This window comes from Pinus tabuliformis, chromosome 7 (assembly GCF_031772625.1).
Source record: "Pinus tabuliformis cultivar Carrire ecotype Pingquan chromosome 7, CPIR1, whole genome shotgun sequence".
Taxonomy (NCBI): domain Eukaryota; kingdom Viridiplantae; phylum Streptophyta; class Pinopsida; order Pinales; family Pinaceae; genus Pinus; species Pinus tabuliformis.
In genome coordinates this window covers 1672244263-1672263239 of record NC_142293.1, presented here as the reverse complement: position 1 = coordinate 1672263239, position 18977 = coordinate 1672244263, and the positions used below count along the sequence as shown (strand labels likewise).

The 18977-nt window shown below is 43.6% G+C and overlaps 1 protein-coding gene across 1 annotated transcript; it reads right to left on the bottom strand.

Moving 5' to 3' along the window:
* Positions 1–5973: 5973 nt before the first annotated feature.
* Positions 5974–10272, bottom strand: LOC149254882 (uncharacterized). The gene is made up of 2 exons (XM_089454861.1): positions 9358–10272; positions 5974–9108 (listed from the first exon to the last, which is right to left on the bottom strand). Exons 1-2 carry the CDS (start codon positions 10270–10272, stop codon positions 5974–5976), a joined length of 4050 nt encoding a protein of 1349 aa, XP_089310987.1.
* Positions 10273–18977: the final 8705 nt, after the last annotated feature.

The window sequence follows — 18977 nt, the reverse complement described above, 5'->3', positions numbered from 1 at the left end:
TTGCTTTCACCCAACATTCATCTTTGCATGCCTCTTTCACATTTTGTGGTTCAGTAGAGGAGAGTAATGCCAAATAGCTTGAAGCTTCTGCAACTGTTCTTCTAGTTTGTATACCTGCTTCTTTCTGTCCCATGATCTGAGATTCTGGATGGTTCTTCTGAACATATCTGGATGGAGTCTTTTCTTCTATTCTTGTTCGTTCTTCTGCGTCTTTGTTAGGTTCTTCTTGAGATTCTTCTTGAGGTTCTTCTTGAGGTTCTTCTTCTTCATCATTCTGTCTTTGAGGGTAGCTTTCATCTTCTTCGATGTCTTCACGATGTATTTGCCTAGGAATGTATCCCTTCTCATCAACCACTACATCAATGCTGTCAACAATTCTGCCAAGTCTTTTATTGTAGCATTTGTATGCTTTGCTATGTGGAGAATAGCCAAGAAGAATGCCTTCATCTGCTCTAGGATCAAGTTTGCCAAGCTGCTCCTCAGTATTCTTGATATAGCATTTGCTCCCAAAGATTTTGAAATGCTTTACTGAAGGAGTTTTACCACTCCAGAGCTCATGAGGAGTTTGAGTGCTGTTCACCCGAGCATTTGTCTTGTTGAGAATAATAACCGCAGCATGTGCAGCTTCACCCCAGAAAGTTGCGGGAGTTCCTGATTCATCAAGCATAGCACGAGCCATTTGTTGGATTGTTCTGTTCATTCTTTCAACAACTCCATTTTGCTGAGGAGTTCTAGCTGTAGAGAATTCTCTCCTTATCCCATGTTCATCACAGAAATCGAAAAATTCATTTGAAGTAAATTCCCCACCTCTGTCGGATCTGAGGCACTTAATTTTGTGACCTGATTCATTTTCAACCAAGGCTTTGAAGGATTTGAATTTTTCGAATGCTTCATCTTTGTGCTTCATAAGTCCTAACCAAACAAACCTGGAGAAATCGTCAATAAATAATATCAAGTATTCCTCTCCTCTAGGTGTTCTTTTCCTGAATGGTCCACATACATCTGTATGTACTAGCTCAAGAGGCATGCTAGCTGATCCTTCTTTCTCTGGAAAGTTAGTCCTGGTTTGTTTTCCAAACTGACATGATCTGCATATGGTGTTGTCAGGAATTTTGATATCTGGAAGATCGCGAACTGCCTGATATTTGCATGCTTTCCTTATTTGAGAGAAGCTTAGATGTCCCAACCTTCGATGCCATAACCAGTGCTCTTCATCCTTGCTTAGATAGCATTGTTGTTGTCCTTCTTCAAATATGTATAGATTATTTGGAGTTCTTTTCCCTTTGAGAACTGTTTTACCTGTATCAAGATCACGAACAAGACATCCATTTGATCTGAATATAACCTCGGTTCTTTGATCACACATCTGGCTGACACTTAGTAGATTATGCTTCAATCCATCAACAAACAAAACATTTCCAGCCTTAACATCTTCTTTTAAAGGAGCAATACCTTTTCCTTTTATAGTTGCAGGAGTATCATTTCCAAAAGAGACTTTCTTTCCCTTTTCTAAAATAGAATAAGACTCAAGTTTTTCTTTATCACCTGTCATATGCTTCGAACATCCACTGTCAATGTACCATAGATTTTCCTGTCCTTCTGCATAAAATGCTATCCCACATCTTTCTGTTTGAGGTTCCTTTATTCTCCATGTTTTGGTTCCTGAGGCTTGTTCCTTTTTCCGTTCTTGTTCCTTTCTTTCCTGAAACCTGCTTCTGCATTCAAAGTCTTCATGACCAAAATTATTGCAAATAGAACATTCAACTTCATTTTCAAGAGCCGAAAAGCTGTTATAGGTCTTTTTTGTAATCCCTGTCATACTTCTTTGTTTTTGAGCTTCCCTAGTCATGATTGTTTTATACGCAACACATTGAGCTGCTTTGTGACCAAAGTTATGACAAGAAAAGCATTGTCCATTGAAGAAGCTTCTGCGGTTATTGAATCTACCGGCCAACTGATTGTAATTTCTATTTTCATCTATTTTTGAACCAAACTGGGAAGATTTTACCTGTGGCTGGTTGTGGCTTTTGTTCACCCTTAAGCTGGATTGCCCCTGATAGTTTCTGTTTGAAGTTTGTCCCTGCTTTACCTGATGATCTTCATTGTGCTTTTGCTCATTTCTTCTTGCTGCATCAAGATAACTTTTTGAAGTGGATGCTTGAGAAGTTTCTCCATTATAGCCCAGACCTGTCTTATTTAGTGGAGACCGCTGCACACTGATAATCTCATCCAAAGTTTCAGATCCTTTGACAAACTTGAGATTAATAGCTTTTGTTTTCTCAATTTCTTTTCTAAGACCAACAATTTCACCTTCTAATTTTTCAAGATGTTTTTCCTTTTCATCAATTTGAAATTGTAGAGTATCAATGATCATGTTCTTTTCTTCTATACATCTCTTGAGTCTAGTAATTTCATCATAAAGGTTATCCACATCTACAGCATCCTCATAATCATCATCTTCAAATGCCATTAACAACCTATATTTATTACCTTGTTCATCTTCATCACTGTTTGATAAGCCATCACTATCTTCATGGGTGTAGTAGCTTTTCTTATTTGCACTTTGTTTCTTGTTCCATCTAGCTGGTTCCTTTCCTTTATCCTTATAAGGACATTTTGCAGCATAATGACCTACTCTTCCACAAGCAAAGCATTTGAAAGGTAGCTTACCTCTGAACCTTCCAGAACCCCTTTGAAGATTTCTGACAAAATTTGATTCTTCTTCCTCTTCTTCTGGAACATGGCTTGCTTCATAGTGATCTTCTTTGCCTGATGCCTTAAAAGCAGCCTCCCTTCTGTCTGATGGACCTCCCTTTCTCATTTCATAAGCAGTTAGAATTCCATGTAGCTGAGACATAGTGAGAACACGGAGATTTTCTTTTTCTTCTATTGCAGATACTTTAGATTCAAACTTGGGGGATAATGATCTTAGAATCTTTTGAACTACTATAGACTCTTTTATTTCTTCACCCAGATTTTTCATACAATTAACAATCTCATCTACCCGAAGAAAATAATTAGCCACACTTTCATCATTATACATCTTGAGAGTCTCATATTGAATCCTGAGAGTTTGAAGTTTAGCTTCTTTTACCTGTTCATCTCCTTCATAGCTCGTGATCATTTTGTCCCATATTTCTTTTGCTGATTTGAAGTGCATTACCTTCATGAATTTTGTTTGGGATATACTTCCTAATAGAGTACTGACTGCTTTTGCATTTGTTTCATACTTCTTTTTCTCAGCTGGATCTGTAGGAGTAGCTGAAGGAAAAGCATAGCCTGTTTCTACAATGTCCCAAACTTCTGTACCAAGAGATTGAAGATATGCAGTAACTCTTACCATCCAATAATTGAAGTTTGTCCCATCAAAAACCGGTGGCCTGATTGATGCTTCTTTCTCGTAGTTGCTCATGATGAACGATCTACCTTCAAGCGATCAAGCTTTTCTGAAGGACCTGCTCTGATACCAATTGTTGGAAATAATACTGAGAGGGGGGGTGAATCAGTATTATCTAGCAATTTAACAAATCTTCCTTATTTGATCTTTTGAATTATTCTTGCATATCAGTACCATAAAATAATGAGCATGAACAAAGAAAATAGACAGTCACACCAAAGAACACAAGATGTAAGGTGGAAACCCAATGCGGGAGAAAACCACCTGCTGCAATATGTCTCTATCTTCTTTCAATTTAGAAATTCTTTTACAATGATTTTGTACTGGTGCAGTGCTTTACCAGTACGCAGGCTGCAACCTGCAGAGAGCTACAACTCTCTCTCGTTTTCCAGTCTCTCCTGGAAGGGAGCTACAACCCCCTACTTCTTTTCATACAAGGACCACTTTTCATAAATTTTCAAACTGGATCCATAAGCATTAATTGATCATCAAGTGTAAGAGAATCACCCAATCAACTGTAGTAACCAGATCAACAATAATAGGACCAAAACCCAGAACACAACAATGAGAAACAAGGATTTTAAGAGAAGGAAGCACCCTGCTCAACTGCCAGCCTGAGTCCGGACTCACCCTGTTCAACTGCTAGCCTGAGTCCCTGGACTCACCCTGCTCAACTGCTGACCTGAGTCCCTGGACGCACCCTGCTCAACTGCTAGCCTGCGTCCCTCGCACTGAGTCTATTGAACTGCCTGCGTCCCGGCACACCAGAACCCTTCCTGCACCTGCGTCCGGCGCTCCTGAAACGCTTCACTCCTGCGTCCCGGACGCACCTGAACCCTTACTGCACCTGCGTCCCTCTGGGCAAAGATGATTTCAAGACTTTAGAAGTAACCCAGACAATCAGATCTACAGATCCGAGCAAGAGCCGAAGAGATCTCGGTCCATCAGATTCGCCTTGTTTAGATCTAGACCAGATCTTATCCTCATAAGATGTTCAACCAAAAACATGATTAATCCAAATGAACTCCTTTGCTTTATATAGGCAAGCTCCTCCCCAAAACATGGAACAATACCACGAGCCGACACCATAGAAACACAAAACCGTCGGCTTGAAACCACACAAGAAACCCCTACATGCTTTTCTCTGTCTTGAAATGTGTGCACTGGGTGGACGCACCCCCTGAACGGCTGGACTGCGTCCCTGGACGCGGGTTCTGCATGGTATACCTGCGGGGACGCACTTTCTGAACATATTGCCTGCGTCCTTCTTAAAAATAGAGAGCTGATCATCAAGAATAGTGATCTATCACCTGAATGGGTTGCCATCAAGGACAACACCTGAATCATAATGCCAACACTTCCATCTAAAACTGACTGTGGACCGTGTCCATCAAAGAACTTACAATGGACCGACCTGAACAAGATAGTATTAAAAACTGAGAGTAAACAAGACCAACATAAACAAGACAGTATTAAAAACTGCAAGTAAACAGACACAGTGATGACCAGAACCCCAATACCCGCAGAGACTTTTATCCTGGACCTGAGCTGAGAGAGAAAGGCATGTGCCGGTGCGTGCGTCGGAGGCTCAGTCATCGCAGAGACTTTTATCTTCCACGATATAGCTCCACCCTTGGCCCTCAGGGATTCCTTCCCACATGGTGGTCCATGGATCCTTTGCAGTGCCCTGAGGTTCCGGCTCCAGGGGATGTGGGGGGGCGTGCAGAATCTCTTTCCCTGAGGTGCCCGCCTCAATTGGTGGCTGCAAGACAGGGCTCTCCTCACCAGTACTTCCTGGAGGCTGCTCCACCGATCCTGGAGGTTTTCCAACAACATTTCCTTCAGGGACTTTAGTGAAAAGAACTAAAATGTGAGCATTGATACCTGCATTATCCTTTGAGCTGCCCAGAGTGAACACGACTGAGCGAAATGCTGGAAGCACTGGCTCTCCTTCACTTGAGCTGCCAACCTCCACGAATTGCCCGGCTGGAATTGGTGTGGCTCTTGCCCTCCTATAACAGTAGCAGCAGCAGCAATGGTGGTGCTCATCAGCTGCAGGGGGTCGAGAGGATGAACCACGCCCTAGTCCCCTTCTGCTCGGTTGTCGTTCCCGCAGCTTTGCCATGAACTCCCTGCTGCCTCCTTCGAGTACCTGAAGTGAATTGTAAAAACAAGCACAGTGTTGATTTCGCCCCAAACCACACACAGGTGTGACAACCACTGAGCAAACTTCGCCGGAGGGGGAGATTTCACTCCTCGCATCCAATTGTCCTTGAATGCTCTTGAATTGCCGCTCCCACCTAAGGCAATTCCTTGTGTTGCAGCGGCAGAAAGCCAAGACTGCGTGATGAGGTAGTAAGACATCCACCCACCTCGAATTCCTCTACGCTCGCACCTTCCGAGCTTCACCATGCCAATGAGTCTGCATCGCCTCACCTGCCCCTTGATATCGAGCATCATTCCCTCGTTGCGAGCGTCCATTAACTGCATTCTGCAACGCCATCGATTCACTCTGCTCGGCATTGAATGCCCAGAGCTCGGGTAGCGAAACATGAAACTATGACGGCGGTATTCCATTAAACATTAAGGTTAACACGGGGCGTCACATGCTGGGCATGTGGCTCGACCCCCTCTGACGTGCCAGCACCCGCATCCGGGGATTCAGCGTCTCTGTGGAGGAGACTCTCACAGTCCCGAATCTGTTGATTGCTTGGGATGATGTCCAGGTTTCCCGCTAGGAAGGGTTGGTCACTTTCTACCCCAATATTGGCAAGGAGATCAGCAATCTTATTGCCTTCTCTTCTAGTGTGATGAAAGGAGAGGGCTCTGTGATTGCGCAACTCATGAGCAATGTTGTTTAGCCTAGCTTCTAGTCTCCAACTGTCAGCTACTTTTCTGGCGTGAGAGCCATTCTGAATGCGCGTTGCCATGTTGACGAGGATCTGGGAATCGCCTTCCACAATCAACGGTTGAAGATTGAGACGCCTGGCTGCAAGGAGCCCTTGCCAGAGTCCCTCCAACTCCGCTGAGTTGTTGGTGTCCCACCCTATATTGCCGAAGTAGATCTGCTGGGGGGTACCATTGTGATTACGAATAATTCCTCCAAATCCTGCTGGCCCAGGGTTGCCTTTAGAGGCTCCATCAAAGTTGAGTTTGTATGAGTTGATGGGTGGGGCAATCCAACCTCTGACCTCCTTGACCTTGCAATTCGTTGTCTGATGCATGGTATACTCTTGTGGCAGCTGCAGCTTCCAATTGTCGAGGATGTTTTTCTCATTGTCTGTGGTAGGGAGATCTTCTTTAGTCCATGATCTCAGAAGCATGGTTTCTCGGAGATTGCCATGCAGTCTGTTCCAAATTTCCTCAATAGGCGAGCTCTGGTTTTTGAATATGCGCCTATTCCTTTCCTTCCAGATGTTCCATAATACTGTGCCTGGGATAATGTTCCACAGGTAGTTGAGAATCTCACAATCATAGGGGCTTTTCGGCCATTGACGGATGGTTTCTATGATGTCGCCAGCTCCTTTGCATCGTTTTTGACATCTGAAACCTACCTTCTCCCATAGCTGATTGGCGATTGAGCATGTATCCAGAAGATGCTGCAAGGTTTCCTCGTTTTGAAAGCAGTTGTGGCATATCGACGGTCCTTGGAAGTTGCGTTTCCTCAGCTTATCCCAGGTGAGAATCTTCTTGTGCCCTACCAACCAAAGGAAATGGGATATTTTGGGCCAAGCTTTGAAGCTCCATATTCTCCCCCATAGAGGATCCGGCCTGGTGGGGAAGTCGCCTATCAGATTATAGGCTTCGGAAGTGGAATAAGAACCTTTTGGTAGGTAGCCCCATCTAAGTATGTCCTCGCTATTCTCATACCGGATGCTTCTCTTCTTTAACTCGTTTTCAAGTGCTGCCACTTCCTGAATGCTTGTGATACTGGTTATCTGATTGCTCGGTAGCCATTTTCTGAATCCATGTACCGTTTCCTGTTCCCAGAATTGATGTACGGTTGCCTGCTGCTGCTCCTGTCTGTTCGGAATGATCATTGCAGGAAGAACACTTGAGAGTTTGGGCAGTTGGTTCCAAGCGTCATTCCAAAATCTAGCACTGTGACCATTCCTTGTTTCCCAAAAGCTGTGTTTCTGAACGAGCTGATGATGCTGCTTGGCGGCATTCCAAATCAGTGACCCGTTGATTGTGGGCTGGAATCTTATAAGCTCTGCTTGAGGCATGTTGTTGGTGTATTTGGCGGTCCATATTTTAGCCCATAGCTTGTCTGGACTAGTCACCCATTGCCACCATATTTTGGCATTCATGATGGTATTGCTGTACTCTGGATCTCGAAGACCGATGCCGCCTTTGATTTTGGGCCTGCAGACAGTGTCCCATTTCACTAGTGCCCATTTGCGGTTGGTGGCAGAGCTTCCCCATAGAAAGTCACGTTGCAGGTTTCTCAATCTTTTTAAGACCCACTTTGGTGCAGCAAGGATAGAAAAAAGATAGAGAGGCATGGCTTGGAGGATGGACTTAATAAGCACAACCCTGCTAGCTAGATTGAGGGAGCGGTGAGTCCATAGGTTGAGTTTGGAGTCGAGCTTCTCAAGGAGAGTTCGCCAGGCAGGCTGCTTTATGGCCGAGGCAGTAAGGGGAGCTCCAAGGTACGTAGATGGGAGAGAGGCGGTGTGGAAGCCAAGGATACGGGAGACGGCTGATTTAACTGACGGAGGGGTATGGAAGAAGAAGATTTGTGATTTGGAGCTATTGACATGGGTGCCAGAGGCTTCAGAGAAGTCGTTGAGCAGGGATTTCAAACAAGAGGCTTCCTGAGCCGAAGGATAGCCATATAGCATGGTGTCATCAACAAATTGCTGATGAGAGGAGGCCGGGGAATTGTGGATAGAGATTCCTCTGAGCTGTTTAGAATGGAGGGCTTGCTTGATGTGCCTGCCTAGTCCTTCCGCCATTATCACAAATAGGAAAGGGGAAAGGGGGTCCCCTTGTCTTATGCCTCTGGAGGGCTTGAATGGGCGGGAGGGCAAACCATTGACAAGGATGGAGAAATGAGAGGAGGTGATAAGGCTCATGATCCAACGAACCCAGGTGGAACAAAAGCCAAAAGCTTTCAACATATGTTGAATGTATGACCAGCTGAGCTTGTCGAAAGCTTTGGAGAGATCGATTTTGAGTAACATACCAGCTTGCTTGGATTGCTTGAGCGAATGAATGATTTCATGAGTAAGGATAATGCCGTCCATTATCTGTCTGCCTTCGACATATCCCGACTGCTCCGGAGAGATGAGCATGGGTAGAAGAGGTTTTAATCTGTTAGCAATGACTTTGGAAATGACTTTATAAAGGACATTACAGAGAGCTATGGGCCTGAATTTATCCGGGGTGATGGAGTTCTCCTCTTTGGGGATGAGAGTAATGAAGGTGGAGTTAAGGGAGGGGAGAAGCCAGCGAAGGGCTCTGGATTCCTCAACTATTTGCCAAACCTCCACTTTAATCAAGTCCCAGAAAGCATGAAAGAATGTGGTCGTGAAACCATCTGGGCCAGGGGCCTTACCTTCTTTGAGCTGCGCCATTGCCTCGTCTACCTCCTGGATAAGAATTGGGCGCATGAGTAACTCGTTGTGTTCCTCTGTAACCAGCTTAGGAATGTTGCTGGTGATTTTCCCAATCGCCCGCTTCCGATCCACCGCCTGCTCTTGGTGTACCTGCTGGAAATGATTGAGTAGGATTTCTTCTATTTTCTCATGCTCCTCAACTTTTGCCCCCTCTTGGTTTTGGATGAAAGGAATCTTATTGTGCATTCTTCTCTGCACTGTAGTTCTATGAAAGAACTTGGTGTTGCGCTCCCCTTCTTTTAGCCACCTGATCCTTGATTTTTGCCTCCAGTAAATTTCTTCCTGCTTCCTTCTTTCTTCAAGCTGATTATGTATGTGCCGCTCTTTGTCCAAGGTTGCCTCCGTATGCCCTGTGTTAATTATTTTCTGATGGAGATCCCTGAGCTCCTGATTGAGCTCCTTTTGCGCCTCAAAAATATTCCCGAAGGTCTCCCGATTCCAGCGTTTGAGGTGGCTTTTTAGGAATCGCAGTTTCTGCTGTAGCTGGTACATTTTTGAGCCTGCTGGTGGGATGAAGGAGGCCCATATGGTTCTGACGAAGTCCTTGAATGCTGGATGCGTTAACCAGAAACCCTCAAACCGGAAAGGTCTTTTGGTTCTATCCCCTGGTCGCTGCCATTGCAAAGCTATCGGCCAGTGATCCGATCCAGAGTGGGCCAAGATCGCAGCGGTGAGATCACCTCCGAGATGCACCGCATTATCCGAGATCAGGAAGCGATCTAATTTAGAAGCAATCTGATGCTTGCCACCTCTGCGATTGCTCCAAGTAAAAGTGCCATTGCAGAATGGCATGTCTATGAGAGAGGCGTTTTGGATGAAGTCCTTGAAGTGTTCTACTTCAGGATCCAATCTGGATCTGCCTCCGATCTTGTCCTCGATTTTGGTTATCATGTTGAAATCCCCTGCAACGATCCAAAGCGGATGCTGCCTGTTATTGCTAAGCGCTTCAATGGTGTCGAGGAGCGCTCTTTTACTCCCAGCGTCCTGCGGAAAATAGACGTTGGATAAGTTCCCATGTACGTTGGTGCCTAGAATGTGAAAGGCAGCTTGAATGAGGTGATGGGAGGCGTGGAAATCAGTGAGCGATACAGCCTGGGTGTTCCATGCTATGGCAAGCCCACCCGAGGCTCCCGTGGCATCCACAGCCACAGATCGGCATCCTGGCCAGGCCTTTGAAAGTATGCGACCCAGCGTGGTACTGTTGCATTTGGTTTCTTGGAGGAAACACATCTGCGGATTTTCCAACTTGATCATGTTTTTTAACATCCTATATTTTCCTGGGCTATTGAGCCCTCTTAAATTCCAGGATACGAGCTTCATGGTTGACTAGTTTGAGCAGGGCTGTAGTACTTCGTCAGCTTCGCATATCTACCTGAGTCCACCAGGAGCTTTCCGATCTCTATTGTTCTCTGAAGATCTGTCTTCCTCCCTCTTTTTTTGGTATCCTTTGGACGCAGGCTGCCGTCCCAAGTGCTACCAGGTTGTATGCCCAGTTGGTGTTGGTGGAAAGCTCTGGAGATGACCACTTCCAACTTTTCTATATCTGTCTCAGAGATGGATTCATACGCCTTTTTTTTGCAAGCTAGCTCCAGTTCAATAATATCCAGCCCGTGGAGATCTATGCTTTCTGGTTCTTCCTCCATATTTTGCACTTGACTGGTTTCCTCATGAATGGTCTCTGAGCCCTGCGGGGGGATCGACTTCCCATCCACCTCCATTTCCTTAGGGATCTCCGCTGTGTCTTTCGGGTGCCTGCTTAAGATGGTCGGGATTATAATGGGAGATTTCGACTTGGGTGGGGGGCTGGATGGAGGGGGGTGGGTGGAAGAGGAAGGGCGTGCAGGGATACTATCAGTATCAATGGGCTGATCATCTGATAAATCGCCTAGAGACTCAAAGCTGTTCTTGGAAGCAGGATGTTGGGGTTTGGAAGGCTGGGGTTTGGACCCATTCTGAGGCTTTTTATGCGAGCGCTTTCTATTTGAGACTTTGGTGAAGCCATCCTGAGATGGGGATTCAGAAGATTCAGGAGAGCTGGCTTTGACATTGAGAGGGCAATCCCGAAACAGATGCCCTAGTGCATGGCATCTCCTGCACCTGAAAGGCACATGCTCATAATCGAGAGGCTGGATCCACTCCTCGTCGCGATGGGCAAGGGTTACTGACTCAGGAAGAGCTTCATTCAGTCGAATAAATACACATATCCTTGCATATGAGATATACTTACGGGTTTTTGTTTCTTCTGCTGCCCTGATGTATTGTCCCACCCCATTTCCTATGCCCATTAGACAGTCTTCTTCCCAGTATTCATCGGGGAGTGAGTATAATCTGATCCAGACAGGTGCCCAAGTGAGATCTTCCTTGTCAGGGTTAAATCTGGGCATCCAGTCCCTGATGTAGAGACCTGCCGAGTTGAAGAAATACGGACCTCCTCCCAGGATCCTGTATTTGTCTTCCAGGCAAAAGAAGATGGCGGTGAAGAAGCCCTTCGGCCCCAGCTGGAGAGTGACATCTCCCTTAGGCTTCCACTTTGCTGCAATCCAACCATTTAAGGCCCGTTCAGTTGGCCAGAACCCTATGAATTTTCCAATGATTGCATGGTCTTTCATAAACTCGATCCTGCTGTCGATCTTATCTCCGGGCAGTTCTATTCGCGGCCTTTCCTTGGCTACCGGTCGACAGGTAGATGAGGTGACCTTCGGGTTATTCGCCTGAGTCTCTTGTTCTTCTGGTGGATCATTGTCATTTCCCTGTTGCTTCTTCCCTTTGCTGAGAATGTCCGGATCAACTGACCCAAAGATGACCTCAGGTCCTGGGCTGTGCCCTGAGGGGGAGGGCTTTGACGCCCCCCCCTGAGGCGGAACCATTGTCCTTCGCTGATCCCCTTCAGCGCTGTCACGCTGCAGAGATTCTTGTGCAGAGCCTGAACCCGATCCGCTGTGCTATCTGCGCCGTCGAGGGTTTCGTCCTCAGAACCCTAGCTCATCCCCACGAACCCCACCTTTACAAACAAGTTAGAATTTAAATAGGCCTCGACAGAGGCCTTCGAATACTCTCCACAAAAACAATTTTCTTCCCCAAAATTTCAGCAACAAATTGATTAAATTTAGCATATTAGTTTTCTCCCATCGAAATGTGATTTGCTCGAAAACACCAGCTCCTCTGATGAATTGAAGCTACTTCCAGATTAATGGATTGTTCTAGCTCTACAGCCCACTGATATCTGTTTTTCCCCAGTTGAACTTTCGTATCCAATTTTCTAAGAGGTGCTTGGCCAGTTGACATATCGTAGTTCTATTCACTCTGGCAATCGGTGATTCGAACTGATGCATGTTGTCTTCGTGTCCCTTCTTGATTATTTTACCACAAAATCAGGGCGCAAACCTGCAATTTGTGCTAACCAAAGTGATACTTAAATCCCTAACGTCTTGTGGCCAAGATCACCATGAAATCAATTCAAGCTGGAGCGCAGATATGTCACACAAAGGTAACAATGATTGGACACAGTCTAGATTCTAACGGAGACCCGTTGAGAATGAGACTTGCCACAATGAAACGATCTCGAACCAGAGACGAGCAAAACAATAATAAAAAATCAACAAATGGGCGCGAATTTCGTTGCTTTCTCATTTACATATTAGAAGGATATATCCCATATTCACTCCATAACTGAAACTTGCATGGTTTGAGTGATCCTATCCGGACTAATAGGGCGTATCCCTTATTATCGGGTTTTCGTTGTGCATTATTATGAGAATTAGAGGACCTATGTGGGAAAATGCGTTATTTTTACAATATTTTATTTTTTTTATTTCTAGGAAGTATATCTATTTGTTTTTATTTCTATTATGTATATCCTACAGCTGTCATGTAGATAGAGCATTAAATATTAATAATGTATCAGCTCTCGAGCCTATTTCGAATGGTGAAGTAAAGATGTTGGATATATCGACAGTTTGTATTTTAAACTTGAGAGAGTGCGGGTCATCGATGTATCAGTGCGCGAATGTCGTTCTTCAATTTAAAAAGGTCCGCAAGCGGCAGTAGTCCCTGCCGATATGCAACCACCTAAGGGCATGTATAGTTCTTTCATTAAAATACATGGTCCAGCGTGTTTAGAAAAATGTATTGATTTATTGTTGTCGAAATGTGCCCCTTCAATACGAGATTAAGAGCAATTCAATGGCCAGTTATTGGAGTCTGTGCCGCAAAGTGAATATACACCACAGCACCCGGTGGGGAGTCTCGAGGGGCAGAAACACTCTCACTAATGCAAACTAGATCTATGAAAAAAAAGAAAAAAAAAACAAACACGCTTACTACTATAGATAAACCTGTAACAAAATTTATCAATTCTTAATGAGTCATGGAAACATTGTATTAAAAACTACTCTCAATAACCCACTTGGGGCGTGGGAATGTAGGCCATCACCTTTTGTTTTCACCATGGATTTTAGCGATATGCTTTCCAACATGATCGAACATAAAAACCTAAGAATGTCTTCGTCGGCAGCAACGAATTAAATTTATTTTTAATTAAGATTATTATTTCTAATAATTTAAAATTACAATTTTAATAAATTTTTATATTTAACTTAAAAAATCAAAACAGTTGAAATAATATAAAATTTAATGCTCATAAACCATGACAAACCAGAAAAATGAGAATAGCATAAAAGTTTAACAAAATCAAACGTGTAAGATACTCCCGAACAATTTACGAAACACAAATTTCATTCCTTGATAAACTACTACTACAGCGAACGCAACTTTGACTTGTGTCAAAGAGCCACTATTTCCAATTGTCTGCCACAACCGACACTGTTGGTCTTTCAGATTTATGCAGTATGGAAATAATCTTTACAACATTGAACTTCATCTTCACAACTAAATACAAGCAAATCCAGTAAGAATTTCTGCAATAGGATACTCAGTAAGTATATACAAGTTATGCTGCACACTATCTCAGTTCTCCGGCTCCTCTCAAGATGTTTATAAATCTCCAAGCGGACTTTGGGGTTCGGAGATGGTATCCAGACTGGGCTTCCATCGCGACAACGCCGATTTCACCTGTACGTTCTCACAGCCCGGGCATCTACCTCCATCACAGTGGAGCAACCGCACCGGATGTATTGCTGCTTGGATCACAATGCCACTGACAAAAATCTGCGGGCAAAATCGAAATATAGAAAGCAATGTATTGTCGGCCAGCTGGAACGCAGCAAAGGGAGACATTAAAATTTAATATTCAACAACCGTACTTTGCATCGAACAATGTGAAGGCTGTAATAAGACCCCAATTATTTTACGAACCAAAACTTTGCTTAAAAATCTGTTGTATGAAATTTCCAGCATTAAACTTAGGTTAAAAGACGGTCAACCTATGAACTAATGCCTGGTCAGATCGATCGCTATTAGTCCCAGGCAGGGACTAATAAGGACTTGGGATAGTAGGGTCATCGACATGGCAGTGCACGAAATTCGTGCTTCGATTTATATATGGACTTGGGATAGTACGGTCATCGACATGGCAGTGCACGAAATTCGTGCTTCGATTTATATATGAAGGACTTGGGATAGTAGGGTCATCGACATGGCAGTACACGAAATTCGTGCTTCGATTTATATTCGAAATAAATTATACCACCATTGTCATGCCCTCCATTTTATTTATATTGACTTGAATATTTAAATTTTTATATGACAATATCTACCAATATCAACACTAATGGATTATTAAAATTTCATCATTACTTAAAATATTTATAGTATTTGATATTATTAAAATTTCATTATTATTTAAAATATTTATATTTACAGCGATTGTGTTAGGTTAAATTAACAGTATAATAATTATACAATGGAGTTGTCTTTAGTGTGACTTTGTGGACTTTTCGGTGCCATAATTTGATAGAGAAATTCGAGGTGAAATCTTGATTTTTGGTATTTACACTGGTTTTTTGACTATATATATATATATATATATATATATATAGATTCAGCACCGTGAAAAACCCCTAGGGCACTTCCATTATGTAGGGGTTATCCATCAAGCTTGCAATTTCAATAATTTCCTGCCAGGTTTTACAGAAATTAGACCGAAAGAGCTTCCAAAAAGTCTCACTAAAGAAAACTGGCAATACAATTAAGATTCTAATTTATATTACATTAATATCTATATAGTTTTTTTTCGCTAAGGCAAGAGCGGATCCTTCTTATTCAATTAAAAAGAGAAATAGTGTACAATCAGCAACCTCGGCAGTGGGGCACACCATAAGGACAGGCCCACCCCAATCCCCAGTCGCTAAACGACAAAATGAACCTAGGGACGCGACCAAACAAACCAGCAGTCCAAAACTGACCGTTGGATCTTAAGCTAAAGATCTAGCGAATGAAAACCATATCAGGTGGCCAACATGCTCACCTCTTAACCAACACATCGGACCCGATGCATCCTGTAAACCATAATTTATAATCATATCGGGTCCATTTTTGGCATAACCAGCGATCACTTTTACCACCCGAAATCCACCATTTGCGCGCGATTCCCATGAGTTCATGCAAATAGCTCGAAACATAACCGTTGTATCGGTCCCACCAACATGCACGTTCAATCCTGGCCGTTGAATGCCCTTGCTTGATCCAACGGTTCAGGATCATATCGCGCAGACTAAAAGCACCGATGGTTAGCGTGCGATGAGGGTGGTATTTCCTCCCCACCCAAAACCACATGTCGCATGGTGAGTGGAATCGCTCCCGATTGTGAAAAACCGCTTCTGGCCTAAAGAGCTTGCGATAAACCGGAAACCACCCAAAGGGTAGTAAAGCGATCACCGGAAAACAAATAGGGGTTTTGCGCCTGTCGAGAAAGTCTGGATTCCGGCACAAGGGCCAAAGGAAGATGAGGATCCCTCCTTCCGGCCATCCCTCTGAGACTGCTGGTTTGCTGTTACCTGGGTTAAGGAGATCGACATAGACCTACATTCGAAAAAGGACCTCACATATGTCATAGCATTTCATAATGAATCCAGATCGACGAGACCCCTTCTGTGTGGCTCTGCTTCGGAAATTTTGTCTCTTGATTTTTCCTGATGCTGTTGTCGGTCGCTGATGGCCCTGGATGAGCATCCCTCCTTCAACCTATCATCTGTAATCTCCGTCCACTAGTAGCACAATTCAGTATGCTTGTTTCATACTCCCTCATTTGCAAGCCAGTCCACAACTTTGTTGGCTTCCCTACGAACATGCACCAACCTAAGAGTTCTCAGCCTTCGTAGGTGCACTTGGATTCTTTGGTAGACTTGCAGAAGCCGCCAGTGTTCTGAGATTTTCTCAGGAGTAGCGCCAACATTTATCCTCTTTACTGAGTTGATGACTAATTCTGAGTCAGCTTCAATGATGACATTGTGAATGTTGTGCTTGAGCAGTATTTCCAGGCATGATTCCATCGCCATGAGCTCAGCCATATTGTTGGTTGCTTCTCCTAAATAACCGTGGAAGATGATTTGTATGTTTCCTTTTTCATCTCTCAAGACCCCTCCATAACCAGCCTCTCCCGGATTCCCTTTTGATTGAATTTTAAAAAGCCATGAGAAGGAGGTTGCCAAGAAGACTTGTTTGTTGAGGTATTCTTGTTAATCTGTATAGAACCCTGAGGGGGATGAACCTTGAGCTCTAACTTCTCCAAAATTCTAGCCTCTCTTTGACCGATGGGTTTGCCAGTAGCTACACCTCCCATGATATGAACAGTCTCTTTAAGTTGTTTAAGGATTAGCTTTAGGATGCTGCTCACCGGACTCATTTTCTCCTTGAAAATCTTGTTGTTGCGCTCCTTCCAGACATTCCAGATTATGAATCCTGGGGTCAGCATCCAGGTGGAGTTAATGATCTCATTGTCCGAAATATTTTTCCGCCAATTCTTCAACGTAGTAGTGATATCATTAACATTTCTTTCTGTCTGCTCAAAGACTTCTCTAACCCAATTCCGAAGTATTGTGGTAAAAGTGCATCTATCCAGTAGATGATTTGCAGTTTCTTCTTGTTGTCTGCATACGTGACATCTTGAGGGGCCAACAAAGCCTCTTTTTCTTAGGTTATCCCATGTTAGAATTTTTCCCCGTTGAACCAGCCACTTGAACAGTTTTACTTTCATCCAATGAGGATTTTCCCAGATTTCTTTCCACGTCTTATCAGTGTTAGGAAGGTCTAGCCCTGCATCTATTCTTTTGGCTTCCTTAAGGTTGAAGAGACTTGTCTTGTTCTTTCCCCATCTTAGTTGATCGTTCAAGTTTGAGTTCAAGATTTGTCTCTTGTCTAAAAGACCTTGAAGGGTTGTAGCTTGAGTATGCAACATGCCCATTCCACTATAATCTGGAAGTTTCCAAGTTCTCCATTTCTTATCATTCCTTACTTGATCCCAATAGTCACTTACCCACCTTAGTCCTTTGTTGATGGTATCGGTGTGAATGTCTACTAATTCTTCACTTCAGAGATTGTCCTCCTACTGCCAATTGTCCTCCTAGAACCAAGCCAGGTTCCCATTTCTGATCTCCCAAAAACTATGGTTTTGGACTAGGGCTCTGTTCTCCCATGCCCTATTCCAAATTGCAGAACCTTTTACCTATCCTATCATTCTGATGAGATTTTCCTCCTGCCATTCACTAGCATATTTGTGCTTCCAGAGTTTTGCCCAAGGGGCTTGAATTTCTTTCAGCCATCTCCACCATATTTTGGCACCAAGAACTCTTTTTAGAATTCCTGGGTCATGAAGACCCAAGCCACCATGGGACATAGGTTTGCATACTCTGTCCCATGCCACAAGGGCCCATTTCTTATTTTCTTCTCCTTTCCCCCAGAGAAAGCCTCTCTGAATGTTTCTCATATTGGGCATTACACCAGCTGGTGCTAGAATGGAAGATATCATATAGATAGGGATACTTTGTAGGACAACCTTAGTGAGAACTAGTCTCCCTGCTAGATTTAGTGCTCTGTTTGTCCATTTATTGATCTTATCTTTTAGCTTATTAAGAGCAGGCTCCTAGATATCCTTATCAAGCGGTTTGTCAGTGAGAGCAACTCCCAGGAACTTCACAGGCAGTGTCTCCCTTTGAAAGCCCAAAATTCTAAAAGGATTTCTTTGAATTGAAATATCTGTATTGAAAAAGAAGATTTTTGATTTGGTGGGACTTACCTCAGTGCCTTCTGCCCTAGCAAACTCACTCATAATCTGGTTGAATGCTTTGGCCTCCTTAACAGTGGGTGTGCCTTGAAGCATAGTGTCATCCACAAATTGCTGATGTGTCACTGTGTCCCCATCATGAGTGAGTCTCAGACCCTGAATTCTCCCTTCCTCCTTAGCAGCTCTAATAGCTCTTCCTAACCCTTCCATCATTAGAATGAAGAGGAAAGTAGAAAGAGGGTCTCCTTGTCTAAGACCTCTAGAAGGCTTGAAGGTTTTGGAAGGAGTTCCATTAAGAAGAGTTGAACAGCTGGCTGTGGTAACTAGCGCCATAACCCATTTAATCCAATTGTGATCAAAGCCATAGGCTTTTAAAATTGCTCTTATGCACGACCAGCTAAGTTTGTCATAGGCCTTTTCTATGTTCAGCTGCATTATCATTCCTGCCTGTTTGTTGGTAATGAGTGAATGAACCATTTATGTGCTTGAATTATATTATCTAGAATTTGTCTTCCTTCCACATAGCTTGCTTGTTCCTCTGACACTAGGGTTGGGAGGAGAGGTTTGAGACGGTTGGCAATGACTTTGGATATAATTTTGTAGATCACATTGCATAATGCTATAGGTCAAAATCTGTGTAGAGAGGTGGACTTCTCTTGTTTGGGGATTAAGGCGATGAAAGATTCATTGAGCGCCTTTAAGACTTTCTTAAATCTTCAAGAGTATTCCACTACCTCCAGGATATCCTATTTCACTATCTTCCAACAAGCTTTGAAAAAGT